The sequence below is a fragment of the Mustela nigripes genome, chromosome 2, assembly GCF_022355385.1.
Source record: "Mustela nigripes isolate SB6536 chromosome 2, MUSNIG.SB6536, whole genome shotgun sequence".
Lineage (NCBI taxonomy): Eukaryota > Metazoa > Chordata > Mammalia > Carnivora > Mustelidae > Mustela > Mustela nigripes.
In genome coordinates this window covers 166,447,301-166,462,812 of record NC_081558.1, presented here as the reverse complement: position 1 = coordinate 166,462,812, position 15,512 = coordinate 166,447,301, and the positions used below count along the sequence as shown (strand labels likewise).

Below are 15,512 nucleotides of genomic sequence, written 5' to 3'. Positions count from 1 at the left end.
AGGAAGATGTGGTCCATATACACTATGGAGTATTATGCCTCCATCAGAAAGGATGAATACCCAACTTTTGTAGCAACATGGACGAGACTGGAAGAGATTATGCTGAGTGAAATAAGTCAAGCAGAGAGAGTCAATTATCATATGGTTTCACTTATTTGTGGAGCATAACAAATAGCATGGAGGACAAGGGGAGTTAGAGAGGAGAAGGGAGTTGGGGGCAATTGGAAGGGGAGGTGAATCATGAGAGACTATGGACTCTGAAAAACAATCTGAGGGGTTTGAAGTGGCGGGGGGTGGGAGGTTGGGGTACCAGGTGGTGGGTATTCTAGAGGGCACGGATTGCATGGAGCACTGGGTGTGGTGAAAAATAATGAATACTGTTTTTCTGAAAATAAATCAATTTAACAAAAAAAACCCAAGAAATGCAAAAAAACAAAACAAAACAAAACAACCAAAACCCAAAAATCAAACCAAACCAAACCAAACAAAAAATTTATTTCCTCAGAAGAGTACTGACCTCTCTTCAGAATCTTACAAATAAGTGCTTGGGAGTTTAACTGTATCACATATTTGAGCCTACAAATAGGAATAAAATGGAATCTGCTATAACTCTGGCCACTTGCTATAAATTTCTACTTACTGATGAATATTTATTCAGTTTGCCATATCTTAATTTTTTGTTCAGTTGTTTTAATTGGATAGAGTAGTCCCACACCAGGTAGTTGACAGCTGCAACTGAGACTTTTCTGGATGTAGACAAGGAACATCACAGAGAGATGGGATTGGTTAGGTGCATTTCACTTTGGCAACTAAGATTTTGAGTGACCTTGAGTCAAACCATTTATTTGCACAATTTTCACTCTCTTAAATCTACTTTCCTATCTCATTTTTAGAGATTTTATTCAGCCCTTCTCATTGAGGTACTATGCAAATTAATTAATGGTCTCTTCACATATATTGAACATTAAAAATAAAGGGCAATGAATTCACACCTATGATAACTGCTATACTTAAATGCCATGAACAGCAATTACGACAAACAGTAATGTCAGAAGTGTGGAAGAGGAAAAAACATGGAATTTCTTGTGAGTGCTAATTCCATAGAAAGCTTTTAAGCAACATCTTAAAAAGAAATATCTGTTAGAATCTGAACTAAGAGTAGAAACTATTTTTAAAAAGGGAGGATGGGGTGCCTTGGTAGCTCATTTGGTTCAACATTCAACTCTTGATTTCAGCTCAGGTCATGATCTCAGGGTTGTGAGATCGAGCCCCACATCTGGCTCTATGCTGGGTGTGGAGCTTGCATAAGATTCTCTTCCTCTCTTTTGAAGGATCCTATTTTTAATTAAAAAAAGGAGGGGGGGTTGGAGAACAGATCATTTTCATGCTCATCATTAGAGCAAACTGCTTAAAACTAATCCTTCTTTCTACATATCACTTCCCAAAGCACCTTCCAGCTTGTTCCTCCCCACCCCCCCAACAATGTCTAAAAGAAACACCAGGTCCTTTTGCCCTTTAGAATGGGTAAGTAATAGAAAGGAGCAATGAAACAGAAGACGAAACTATCTTATAGTTCCCCCAAAGTTATTATATTTTTGGAGTACATTGGAATTACTATGAATCTTACCAACTCTGTGGGAATTTTTGTACCCGAATAAAATGTCCTTTCAATATCTTCTTAAGGATGCCTGTGTTTATGCCAGGGCTGCTGCCCATGCTCATCGTATTTTTGAGCAATGGCAATGATATAAAAATAAGTGCAAAATACATAGAGCCATATGATATAAATAGTACACCTTCTTGAAGCACCAATTTTACTCAAGGATTACAGAATTACCAAGGAGGAAAATATAAAATTTGCACAAGTTTTTAAGAGAATACAGACCTGGAATGATACTGGGCTTTAACCAAAAATGGACAATCAGAATATTGATTCACAGTTAACTCCCTGGGCTGAAAAATTTGAGAAGCGGTGGTTTAGGGTTAAATCCTGGTTCAATTTTCATTTTCTGAGCATATAAAAGAGCAAAGTGATATTGAGAAAAGTCCTGGATGGCATGGGAATTGTCCTGATGAACACATCGTTAGAATAATACCTTAAATGATTACTCTAGGTCATGCATTCTAAATGAGGGCAGTGTCCCCAGGTGGGTGAAAATTGGTCCTTGAGGGACAAGAAAAGGTCTTAGATGCTAAAAGAATGCACCGAAATAGTATATCTGTGGTATTAAACTGTCATTGTTGCAGGAACGCAGGAGTGATTAGGAAAAAAAGAAAGGTCTATAAGGGTCCTTAGGCAGATTATGATTAAAAAAGCAAAGGAAAAGTCCAGCTACACTGCTGTCGGTCACATTCCTCAGGGTTGATGGCACTTCTACTTCAAGGGCTACCAACTATTTCACTCCAAGAGGTCCTTATTACTCCCTTTATTGTCTAAACTTTGGTGGTCTTTTAAGTCCATATTTTGAAAGCTGTGTCTAATAAGCAAATTTCATCACATTGACAAATCCATTTCCTATTTTTTTATATTAAGCCTTATTTAACAATAGCTATAACACCAAGTTTCCGTATTTCTAGACCAAAGCAGAGGCATTTGATTCATTAATGTTCTTGCGAATAAAGTTAGAGTTTCTATTACACTTCTAAAATATTAGTCTGTGACAGCTCATAAAAATGATGGACTATCATACAATAATTTAAAATGACACTTATTTCAAAATTTAATGATGTGGTGAGATACTTAGAACACTATGTTAAATGGAACTGAAATAGGATTGACTTACTGAGTATGATCAGAATTGACTTACTTAGTATGATCACTGTTGTGAACATGTACACAGACAAACATTACAAGGAAGTACGCCAACATGGCAACAATGTTCCTGACTGATGACAGGTTAGAAGTGACTTTTCTTTGTTTTTGCATTTCATTCTCTAATGTGCATGTACTACTTTCATAATTAGAAAAAAAAATAGTTTCAGATCCCCTCTGCTAGCTTTACAGGTCTAAGCTGCTCAAAGATCTAATATGGAAAAACAGCATGCATGATTCTACTGATATAAAAAGAATAGAAAGCATATAGGGGATGGCTACCTAAGATCCTGAGAAAAATGACTAGAATCCAGGTTTTGAAACGTCCACTACCACTTCTAATACTCTCTTCCATTCCTCTGTCATCATTACTATTTCTTTGCTTCTATCAGACTTTATCATTAGGCATCCCCAAACTCAGTTTAACAATCATTGTTATATGCATGTGTGATTTTTTTTAGACTTAATTTTGGCTTAGCTACTGGCAGGATAACAACAAGCTTTGCTAACAACAACAACAACAACAAAATAATGCACACATAGCTTACTGATAAAGCACAGAGTTCATACATATCCTATTACATGGATACTTACTAGCTGTGAGACCCTGGGTAATTTACTTTCTTTTTCTATAAAATGACATTAATATTATTTCAGATTCATTGGGAGGGAAAAAATTATGTCTATTTATATAAACTAGTCAATATATCCAATAAATAATATATATATACATACATAATTACATAGTTATATATATTATCTCTATCTAATCTATATGTCTATATTGAAAATTCTTAGCTTAACATTTGGCCCATAGTAACTGCCTAACAAATATATGTACAATATGAGACATCATCTCTAAGTTATTTAGAGTTACTAGTTCATGGATATTTGAGATAGACATCAAGTCTTGAGTTACTTACTACTTCGTGGATAATATTTGAGGATAGACATCAAAACTCAGATTATTGATTTTTTCAACTATAACAATATCAGAATTAAAATATAAATTTAACTGATCAAGGCATTAAAAGAAAATTTAAATACATCATTATGACTCTGTTATTCTACTGGAAGTTGGATCAATTCTACAACACATTTATACCAAACTTCAATTGCTATTGGTACAGATACACTGATTCTATAAGGACATGTTTTAATACAGCTTTTACTAACTTACAAATCAAAAGATCTTTGCATACAAAGTGGTAGATAATTATGATAGTTAAGGCTAAAGTTACACAATTTTGTAATACATCCAGAAAATGGTAATAATGGAACTACATTATTATTAAATTTGTAAGAAAAAAGACTCCAGATAGTGTGGTTTGAAAACTACAGCTGTGTGTAAGACATCTCAGGTAGTTGAACTGTGGTTAAAATCTTTAACACTGCATTTTCCTTTGTGGAGACACAAAACAAGATGTTATAAACACAATTTATCTTCAAACATCTTATCACTAATGACCATACACAATTCCAACCCTTGAGTGAAGTGAAGCCATGTTTTCAACTGAGATCTGAAGAATCTATCTATGGATCGATAGACGATCTCTACAGAGATCTCTATAGAATATTTGGTCTTAATATAAAATTTATTCAATATTCCATTACTTTTCCTTTGAGCTAGTAAAAAACACTGTATTGGAATTAATTTCTTTTGTGATGGGACCTCCTTTATTTTGCCAGTGTATTTGGTAATAGAGATATTTTACCAGTTACGGACACATTTAATATAAGTCATGTGCTAAAATTCTAGGTGTTTTTTTAGCGTTACCTTGAACTGCCTTCTAAATACCCAAAACATGAAAAAGGTTCCCATGAGGTAACGCAGCACTTCATCCACATGAGCACAATCACTTCATTATGACTGTTATTCTATTACAAGTTGGATTCTCTGGATTTTTTTTTTTTTAATTCTCTGGATTTTTAAAGAATGGTACTCACACCATAGCACATTACATCTTAAAACAAGAGAAAAGTAAACCAGAAAATTTATAGAAACTCACATGTAGCTGGTGTAGACACGAACCCCATGTGACTAATATCACCATGTGAAGAAATGAGATTATTAGCAAAAAAAAGTTTGCCCCCAATATAGGTATATGTGAATTTAACGGAGTCTAGTAAAATCCACTTTTTAAAAAAAATCCACTTATTTCTGATTAACTGCTGTGACATTCATATCATTAAATATCAACTGTTAATCTAAGAGTATTATATTTTTGGGGGAGGAATAAAGTATTTGGAAGATTATTGGTATATCTAGACATACATGCATACATTTTTCTTAGGTAAGATAAGGAAATATTTTTAAGACAATGAAAAAATATTTTTGAATTTTTAAAAATATTCTTTTTCACAGAAAACCTATACAAATCACTATCATTCATTTAGAACATCATAAAAGACAAGAGAAATTGAATTTGTAAGATACAGCACTTATACCAGAATCCTTAAAGGTCATCTTAAAAAGACCTTAATAAGAACACGTCCTGCAAAATAAGGACTTTTAGAATCCTAAAAGCACATGGCACCCCGTCTCTAGTTTTTAATAGACTTAATCCGAAGGACAAGCCCAGCCCCTCTGCTGGTGTGAAACAGACCAGTGGGCAGCCTGTTAGTCCTGTAAGCAGCATGTCAGCAAGTATCTGGATGGAAAAAAGTATCTTATTTTCTGTGGTTCCACTGTGTTTGTAAAGAGAGTCAGAGAGTAGGTTGAAATATTTGATGTTACAGCTAGCTGAGGCCCTTAGAGTAATAAGACGATTTTTATCACTCAAGTAAAAGCCAGTTTAGGCTTCTGGCAAATGCCTATTTGGGGATATTTCAACAAGGTTGTGACTTGAAAGTTCTTCCTTGAAATTTCTAGTGTAATGCTAATCAAAATTCCTACCATATGAAATCATATGTGAATGATGTTCCTCTGGGCTCTACGACACCTACATATTATGGAGCAAAACTGTAAAGAAGCTGTGTAAATACAGCCTTTTGGCCACAACTCTTCAAGAAACTTGAATGTATGTTTCTTTTAATCTAGAGTCGGTGGCAGTGAATAGATTATTTTAAATCAGTCATGGTACTTTCCTCGAAGTTATAGTTTAATGTTACTTCCTTAAAGGGATTTGCTTCCTTCTCCTATGTATGTAGAGGCAGTCAGATAATGTCATTCCTTCTTGAGTTCCACATTTTTTCATCCATCTGGAATTCTACAGTGTTTCCCAGTGGTTACCCAGGGATATATCTGACATCCTGGAAGGACTAAAAATAAATAGGCAAGACAGCATGGACCAAAATTTGAACAGGTTAATAGAATTTTCTATACTTTTCTGAGATCTCTTTAAATGTTAGAACATGTAAAACCACAGAGGAGCTTACATGTCATCAACTACATAAGAACTACCACGTTCATAATTTCCAAAGCAACTCATGAATTACTTTGATTCAGACATTACAGAATGGATGGCTGTCATTATCAACAAATCTTTTTGAAAGAGGACAAGAATCTACATAGGAAAAACCTCTGATGTTTACAATCATGAGGCAAAAATATTGCTCGAAAAAGAGGTGTGTTCAGTTCTGGTCCAAAATGACAATGTAGGAAGACCCTGAACTCACCTCCTCCATGCACATACCAATTCTGAACCTATTTATAAAGCAATTCCTCCTGAAGAACTGGGGGCTGACTGACCAGCTTCTGTCCAACAAAAGAGATCACAGACAGAAGAGCAAGAAAGATGGAGACATAGTCACGAAGGGAACCCCCACCCCTGATGCTGCCAGCAGCTGTGTGGAGGGATGGTTTTGAGGGACCATGAGCAGATCTATCTGCCCTAGGGCACAGAGACAAAGCTGTGGCTTAAGCCTCTTTTAAGAAAGCAACTAGAATATAAAGGGACTAGACCTAGAGCCCTGACAAACAATGGGAGAGCTGCTAAAACTCTCTCCAGGTTGGAGAGGCTGGTGACTAAACAATTTCCATTCCCCCTGCAACTTGACTGAGCAGATGGGATGGGAGTGGGGTCCAGGCACCTTGACTGGACTATCACCTCATTGAGCCCAGGGGCCCTAGCCCACACCTGCCCTCACTGTCCCACTAAGGCAGCCCCAGAATGGCACACCCTGGTTGGCACTTGCTGTGGCTCCAACTGTTGCACTGAGGGGACACAGGTGCAGAGAACCCAGGAACACTTCCCGTACCACTTCAGCTTCAGATGGTTTGCTAGGGCACCCTCCAATATGGAGCACCTTAGGAATCCCCAGCCCATGCCCATCTTGGTTCCAGATGCCCTGCTAGGGCACCTGCTGAGTGGGGTATCCTGGACCTCTGCAGCCTGTGTTGGCTTCAGCTCCAGCCAGCTTTTCAGGGCACATCTGCACTGAGCACCCTGTGACACGCTGGCTTGCACCACTTCAGCTGTCCTGCCAGGGCATTCTCTGCTTGGAGAGCCCTAGGATCACCCCAGCCCATGCACACTTCAGCCTGCAGCTAGCCAAATCCACAGGTACACAGTCTATACAAGGGAGGACTATACATAAGAGTGTTCATTCAAGTTTAGGAGAAGTTGTGGTTCTACCTAATTCATAGGCACAAAAATCAACCAAAATGACAAGACAGAGGAACATGCTCCAAGTGACGGAAGAAGACAAAACCTGAGGAAAAGAACTAAATGAAATGTCGATTATCAGCCATATTGCTTTAGAGTTTTAAGGTCATCATAAAAATGATCATTGGGCTGCAGAGAAGAGTGGAAGAACTTAGAACATCAACAAAGAGATGAAAAATATAAAAAAGAACCAACCAGAGCTGAATAATGCAATAACTGAAATGAAAAATACACTAGAGGAGATTCATAGTAGTTTAGCGATGTAGAAAAATGGGTCTGGAGGACAGGGTAATGGAAAGCACCTAAGCTGAACAGCAAAAAGGAAAAAGAATTTTTAAAATGAGGATAGGTTAAAGGATCTCTTGAACAACATCAAGCAAACAAATATTTACATTATAGGGGTTCCACAGGGAGAAGAGACAGAAAAACATATTTTAGGAAATAGCTGAAAACGTCCCTAACCTTCAGATTCAGGAAGCACAGGGAGTTCTGAAGAAGTTGAACCCATGGAGGTCCACATTATGACATGTAAAAGTTAAAATGTCAAAGGTTAAAGATAAAGAGAATTTTAAAAGCATCAAGACAGAAGCAAAAAGTTATATACCAGGGAAACCCCCACAAGGCTTATCTCTCAGCAGAAACTTTGCAGGCCAGATAGGAGTGGTATGATATATCCAAGGTACTGAAAGGAAAAAGACCTACAACCAAGAATACTCTACCCAGAAAGGCTGTCATTCAGAATTAAAGAGAATTTCCCAGACAAACAAAAGTTAAAGAAATTCGTCAGCACTAAACCAGCATTACAAGAAATATCAAAGGAACTCCTTTAATAAAAGGTCAGAATTAGAATAAAATTATGAATAAAACATGTACATAAAATTTGGAGGGGAGAGTAAGAATGCTTTTTTCGCATAGGTTCAAACTTAAATGACCATCAACTTACTATAGACTGGTATATACTTAGGATGTTACTATAAACCCCAAACCTGTAATAGACACACAAAAAATAAAGGGAAAGAAAGCTAGGCATAATACTATAGAAAGTCATCCATCACAAGTAATGAGAGAAAGGAAAGAAGAACATAAAACCAATGAACAAAATGGCAAAATGCACATACCTATCAATAATTAAAGTAAATGATCTAAATACTCCAATCAAAAGAAATGGGACATCTAAATGGATAAAAAACAAGACTTATCTATATGGAGCTACATGAGACCTGCTTCAGATCTAAAGACACATATGGCCCAAAAGTAAAAGGATGGAAAAAAATATTCCATAGAATAGAGATTAAAAAAAAAAAAAAAGCTAAGATAGTAACTTATCAGACAAAACAGACTTTAAAACAATGACTGTAACATAAGACAAAGAAGGGCACTACATAATGATAAAGGGGTCAGTCCAACAGGAGGATTTAATGGTTTTAAGTTCTATACCAGCAACACTGAAACACTTGAGTACATACGACAAAGAGAGACAGACATGAAGGGAGTACAACTGATGGTGCTACAGTAAGAGAAGGAGACACTGACACTCCATTTATACTTGGATAGGTTAACCAAGCAGAAAATTTAAGGAAATAATGTCTTTGAACAACACATCAAACCGGATGGACTTCAGATATATATAGAACATTCCATGCAAAAAAATAAGACATATTCATTTTAAGTGCAAATGGAACATTCTCTAGAACAGATCACATGTTAGGCCACAAAACAAATCTCAAATTTAATAAGAATAAAATCATATCCTACATCTTTTCAAACCACATGTTATGAAACTAGAAATCAATCACAAGAAGAGAAAAACTTGAAAAAGTACAAACACATGGAAGCTAAACAACATGCTACCAAACAACCAATGGGTCAACAAGTCAACAGTGAAATAAAATAATACATGGAAACATGAAAATGAAAACATTCTAACATCTTTGGGATATAGAGAAGCAGTTCTAAAGTGAAATTTATAGTGATACAGACCTATCTCAAGAAACAACAGAAATCTCAATAAACAACCTAAACTTAAACGTAAAATTTCTGGAAAAAGAAGAGAAACAGAATCCAAGTTAGTACAAGTAGGAAACAAAAACGACCAGAGCAGAAATAAATGAATTAGAGACTAAAAAAACACTGTAAAAGATCAATGAAACCAAGAGCTGATTCTTTGAAAAAAACAGACAATACTGATAAACCTTTAGCTGGATCATCGAGAAATAAAAACACAATAAAATCAGAAACAAAATAGAAGTAACAACTGAAGTCACAGAATACAAAGTATGATTTTAAGAAACTATTACAAAAACATTATATGCCAAAAATTTATATTGCCATGCAGTGGACAAACTAGAAGAAATGGATAAATTTCTAGAAACACCAGATCTTCTGAAACTAAAATAGAATTAAATAGAAAATCTGAATAGATCAATTACTAGTAATGAAATTGAACTGATAATCAAAAACCTCCCAACAAAAATCCAGGACCAGATGGATTCACAGGAGTTCTACCAAATATTTAAAGAAGAGTTAATACCTGTTCTCCTCAAACTATTAAAAAAAGAAAAAATTGAAGCTTCCAAATACATTCTGCAAGACCATCATTACCCTGATTGCAAAACCACCAAGACAAAGACACCATAAGAAAAGAAAATTACAGGTCATTATCCTTGATAAACATAGGTGCCAGAATCTTCAAAATATTATTAAACTACATTCAAAAATACATTAAAAGGATAATTCACCATGATCAAGTGGAATTTATCCTAGAGATGCAGGGATGCTTCCATATTTGCAAATCAATCAGCATGATATACCACAACAGAACAGGATAAAAATCTTAATAGATACAGAAAAAAGCATTGGACAAGATTCAGTATCTGCTCAGGATAAAAACTCTCAACAAAATGGGGTTAAAGAGAACATATCTCAACATAATAAAGGCCGTATGTGAAGAATACACAGCTAACATCATACACAACAGTGAAAAACTGAGCTTTTCCCCTAATACCAAGAGGAAGACAAGGATGTCCACTCTTGCCACTTTTATTCAACATAGTCTTAGCCACAGCAATCAGAGAAAAACTGTCACTATTTACAAATGACATAATACCATGTACAGAAAACCCTAAAGATTCTACCAAAAAACAGCTAGAATAAGTGAATTCAGTGGAATTGCAGAATACAAAATTAATCCACAGAAATCAGTTGCATTTCTATATACTAATAATGAAGTAGCAGAGAGAGAAATTAAGAAAATCTCATTTACAACTGCACCAAAAGGAACAAAATATCTCGGAATAAACTTAGCCAAGGAAGAAGTGAAAAATCTGTACTTTGAAAACTACAAGACACTGGTGAAAGAAACTGAAGATGATACCATAAATTGAAAAATATTTCATGCTCATGGATTGGTAAAATTAAAATCTCATATTACCGAAAGCAATCTACAGATTCAATACAATCTCTATCAAAATACACAAAGCATTTTTCACCGAACTAGAAGAGACAGTACTAAAATGTGTATGGAACCACAAAAGACCACAAATAGCCAAAGTGATCCTGAAAAAGAAAAATGTAACTGGAGGTATCGCAATCCTAGATTAAAGATATACTACAAAGCTGCAGTAATCAAAACACTATGGTAGTGGCACAAAATTAAACACAAAGGTCAATGGAACAGAATTGAGAGCCCAGAAGTAAAGCCGTGGTTATATGGTCTATTAATCTGCAACAAAGGCAAGAATATAAAATGTGAAAAAGTCTCTTTAATAAGTGGTGTTGGGAAAACTGGACAGCTGCAAAAGAATGAAACTGAACCATTTTCTTACATGATACACAAAAAAGAAACTCAAAATGGATTAAAGACCTAACTGTGAGAGCTGAAACCGTAAAACTCCTAGAAAACTTAGGCAGTAATTTCTCTGACATCAGCCTAGCAACATTTTTCTAGCTAGGTCTCCTCAAATAAACGATTGGGATTTCAATGAAATAAAAAGCTTTGGCACCATGAAAGAAACCATCAAAAAACTCCTCCCAAATTAACATACTAAATGGGAGAAGCTATTTGCAAATGATATATTTTATTAGAGGTTAATGTTCCAAATATATAAGAACTTCTACAACTCAACACCCCTCCCCCCAGATAACAAGAGGCAGAGGACCGGAGTGCATTTTTTCAAAGAAGACACAGAGATGGGCAACGGACACATGAAAAAATGCTCGTCACTAACTGCCAGGGAAATACAAGTCAAAACCACAGTGAGATCACCTTGCACCAGTCACAATGGCTAGAATCAAAAAGAGAAAGAACAAGTGTTGGTGAGGATGTGTAAAAAGAAGCCCTCCAGCACTGTTGGTGGGAATGTAAACTGGTACAGCCATTGGGGAAAATAGTCTGGAGGTTAAAAATAGAAGTACCATATGATCCAGTAATTCCACTATTGTTATTTGCCCAAAGAAAACAAAAGCACTAAATTGAAAATGCACCCCTATGTTTCTTGCAGCAGCATTATCTATAATAGCCCAGGTATGGAAGCAACACAAGTGTCCACTGATCAATGAATGGGTAAATATGTGTGTGTGTGTGTGTGTGTGTGTGTATACAGAATATTTCTCAGCCATAAAGCCATAAAAAAGAATGCTATCTTGCCATTTGTGACAACATGGATGGACTTAAATACTATTATGCTAAGTGAAATAAGTCAGAAAAAGACAGATGTATCTGATTTCACTTATATGAGGAATCTACAAGAAAAACAAATGAACAAAAAAAACCCTAAAAGCAGAAACAGACCCACAGAGAACAAACTGATGGTTTCTAGAGGGGAGGGGTGTAGGAGGATGGGCAAAACTGGTAAAGGTGTGTGGCTTCCAGTTATGGAATCAGTAAGTCACAAGGAAAAGAGGTATAACACAGGGAATATAGTCAGTGGTATTGTAAGGACACTGAATGGTGACAGAGGGTAGGTATGGTGAGCACACCATAAGGCATGGAGTCATCAAATCACTATGTTGTACACCTGAAACTAATGTAACATTGTGTCAATGGTACTTCAACCAAGAACACTGTGTGTTCAGCATAACACATACATCTGCTACTCTCCTTTCCTTCTACACATCCACTCCCCAGCTATCCACCTATGCAACAATCATGCACTGGGCACTCTTGTGAACATACGGGGACATAGCAGTGAAGCAAGCAAGACTCCTATCTTCAAAGTATTAATATTCTAGCAAAGATAGACAAATAACAAATCAAGCAAACAAATGAATGGCGCTGGGAAGTGACAGGTGCACTGAAGAAAAAGCACAAGATCCATACAGAAAATGATTGGTATGGTCTAGGGAACCATCTGAGCTACGGTGTAGGGGAAGGCCTCCCCAAGAAGCACAGCAGCAGCATTTCAGTATCAATGGGCAGGAGCAGGACCGGTATTTACAAAAATGGAACCTCCTCCTGCCCCATTCTACTTAACCGTGGCCAATGGAACACTGTGACACAGCCCTTTGAAAATTAATACTTTGGTGCTGATAGTAATTCTAGAGATTTCTTCCTTTAGTCAAAAAATAAGAGAATGCAGCATTTTGATGCACAAAGAGATTTTTCCCACTTCTCTTATCTGGTAAGGCAAAAACAAAAGTTAGAGAATGAATACATTCTGAATCAGAATATGTGCTTTACTGAGTGAACAAAGAAAATATGAAGGTATCTTTTTTTTCCTATTTCATGAGGCAGTTTTGTAGGCATTCCTCTCATCATACAAGCTTTATAAGCAAATTGTAAAGTGATAAAAATACTTTTTTTTTAGGCTGGCAGTGCTTGTTAAGTTATATAAGGAACAGAAAGGTGCTCTGAAAAGCAAAGAGCACTATATGAACATTAAGGAAGCATTATTACTATTATTAGCCAACTCACCTGAAGAGGAAGGAAGCTGATCATAGTCCTGCGATGTTCTGTTGGATTTGACATTTTCACCTGGTAATCTCCTAGCAGGAGGCAAAGGAACTTGGCCACTTGCTGGATCAAAAAAGGGATCTTAAAAGTAAAGATAATTTTTGAATTAAAATGATTATCGCTACGAAGTGGGTGAAGAAAAAACATTCTATAAAGAGTAAAGGTTTTGAAAATAAATTAGAACAAGAACTTCATGACTGATATTAACCATCTTCTAATCCTATTTTCTAACTTATTCATTACTTGCTCAGATAGGCTCTTCCCATTTATTCCTAGACAATACGAAGTACTAGTTATATATTTTTCAGATCTTAATTATAAAATTCTTGGTGATAAAAGCTGCTTTGAATTCTTATGTTCTGTTCCATTCTATCCTGTACTATAAATAGAAACTGTTGCAAAGTAGGGGCGCCTGGGTGGCTCAGTCAGATAAGCATCTGCATTCAGCCCAGGTCAGGATCCTGGGGTCCTTGCATGAAACCACAAGGGTCCTGGGACACAGCCCTGAGTCTGGCTCCCTACTCAGTGGGGAGTCTGCTTCTCCCTCTGCCCTTTCTCCTGCTCTTGCTCTCTCTTTCTCAAATAATCTTTTTTTTTTTTTTTTTTTTAAGGAAACTTGGAAATTTAAAAGGAAAAAATGTTTTGAATTTTGCCTGTAAGAGTCATTATCAAATCAGTTAAACTCTAAGTGTTAGGCATAATCTGTAAAATGAATCTGACATTTGGGATTTGTGAGAATTAAATGAATCCATGTGTGTGAAATCTCCTGTATATACAAAGTGCCTTTTAAACTACTACCTCATTGGCCTTCTTATGCTAAAAGTCATTTTTAACTAGGTCACTAGAGAGTAGACTCAATTGTTAAAAATTGTGCTATTAGTAACATTAAGCTTTGCATATACAGTAAAAAGTGATATTTTTAACCACCTTGGTAATCAGAATGGGGGCTTCTGCAACAGTGCAAATTATAAATTATACACAGATTAAAAATTACTTTGTTACTTTTAATGACATTTATTAACTGGAACCAAAGACAGAAAAATAAATTTTGTCAGTGGTACCATATTAAATTGTTAGGACAATAAATCTAACTGGTTTAAAATTAGTAGTCTATGGATTTAAATCCACAGAACTGGTTTCATTTTTGAGTACATACACATCACCTCTGCAATGTCTGGTTCACTGATAATTTATTTAGCCATCACTTCTATCTCTGCTCCTGTTTTCTTCTCTCATATTACTTTCTTTTATGTCTGCCAGCATCTCCAGAGGTATAGTAAAAAGGAGTGTTATGTTACTCATCATGTTTGAATTATATCCCCTGACACAGAGTACCAAGCGCACTGCTTGGCAAGTAGCCTAAACATTATAAATATATGCTTTTAACTATCAAAATAAACCAAAACCAATTTATATTTTTCATAAATTCAAAATCAGTGAAATCTGAATTGCTAACATAAGATTAAGATTGTAAATATTAAGGATCCAATTATATTTTATTTAAAAAATTTATTTATTTGACAGAGACACACACACAGAGAGAGAGAGAGATCACAAGTAGGCAGAGAGGCAGGCAGAGAGAGAGGGGAAAGCAGGCTCCCTGCTGAGCAGAGAGCCTGATGCAGAACTCGATCCCAGGACCCCAAGATCATGACCTGAGCTGAAGGCAGAGGCTTAACCCACTGAGCCCCCCAGGCGCCCCTATTTCATTGTTTTAACGTCCCTTGAAGTTTATCATTAAGAATACATAAGAATTTGATTATTTAAGAAGAAAATGAACACATATTTATATTAATTTTTAACTAGATAGCCTAAGTCAAGAGTTGAAGTCTTTGATTATTACTTTCCCCATTTTGAGTACAATAATTATCCCTAGGTTTGCTGGAGACTTTCTGACCTAAGTAAGGTTATTTAACTTGCTTTCATTAAATTCAAGCTTAAAATTAGTGTTAGATTTTGCACTTTTGGAATTTGAAGAGTCAATGGTTCAGCCTCATTAATTTTGTTGAAACATTTTAGGAAGCAATGAGAAGATAAATCAAACCCCATGCAACAAATGTTAATCTTTTGATTTGGGAGAGTAAAGTATTTGGAACTAGGTATGGTGATTTCTGCCCAAGTTTAGAAATTTCCCCAAAGATTT

At 35.9% G+C, this 15,512-nt stretch overlaps 1 protein-coding gene across 4 annotated transcripts in view; it reads right to left on the bottom strand.

Annotated features, from left to right (window-relative positions):
- The window catches only part of CBLB (Cbl proto-oncogene B), a 222,869-nt gene that overhangs the window by 9,640 nt on the left and 197,717 nt on the right, over positions 1 to 15,512 (bottom strand). For all 4 annotated transcript variants that reach the window (XM_059392040.1, XM_059392041.1, XM_059392042.1 and 1 more), the window contains one exon: positions 13,331 to 13,450. In XM_059392040.1, coding sequence (XP_059248023.1) covers positions 13,331 to 13,450 — 120 coding nt within the window. The remainder of the gene's footprint in view (positions 1 to 13,330; positions 13,451 to 15,512) is intronic.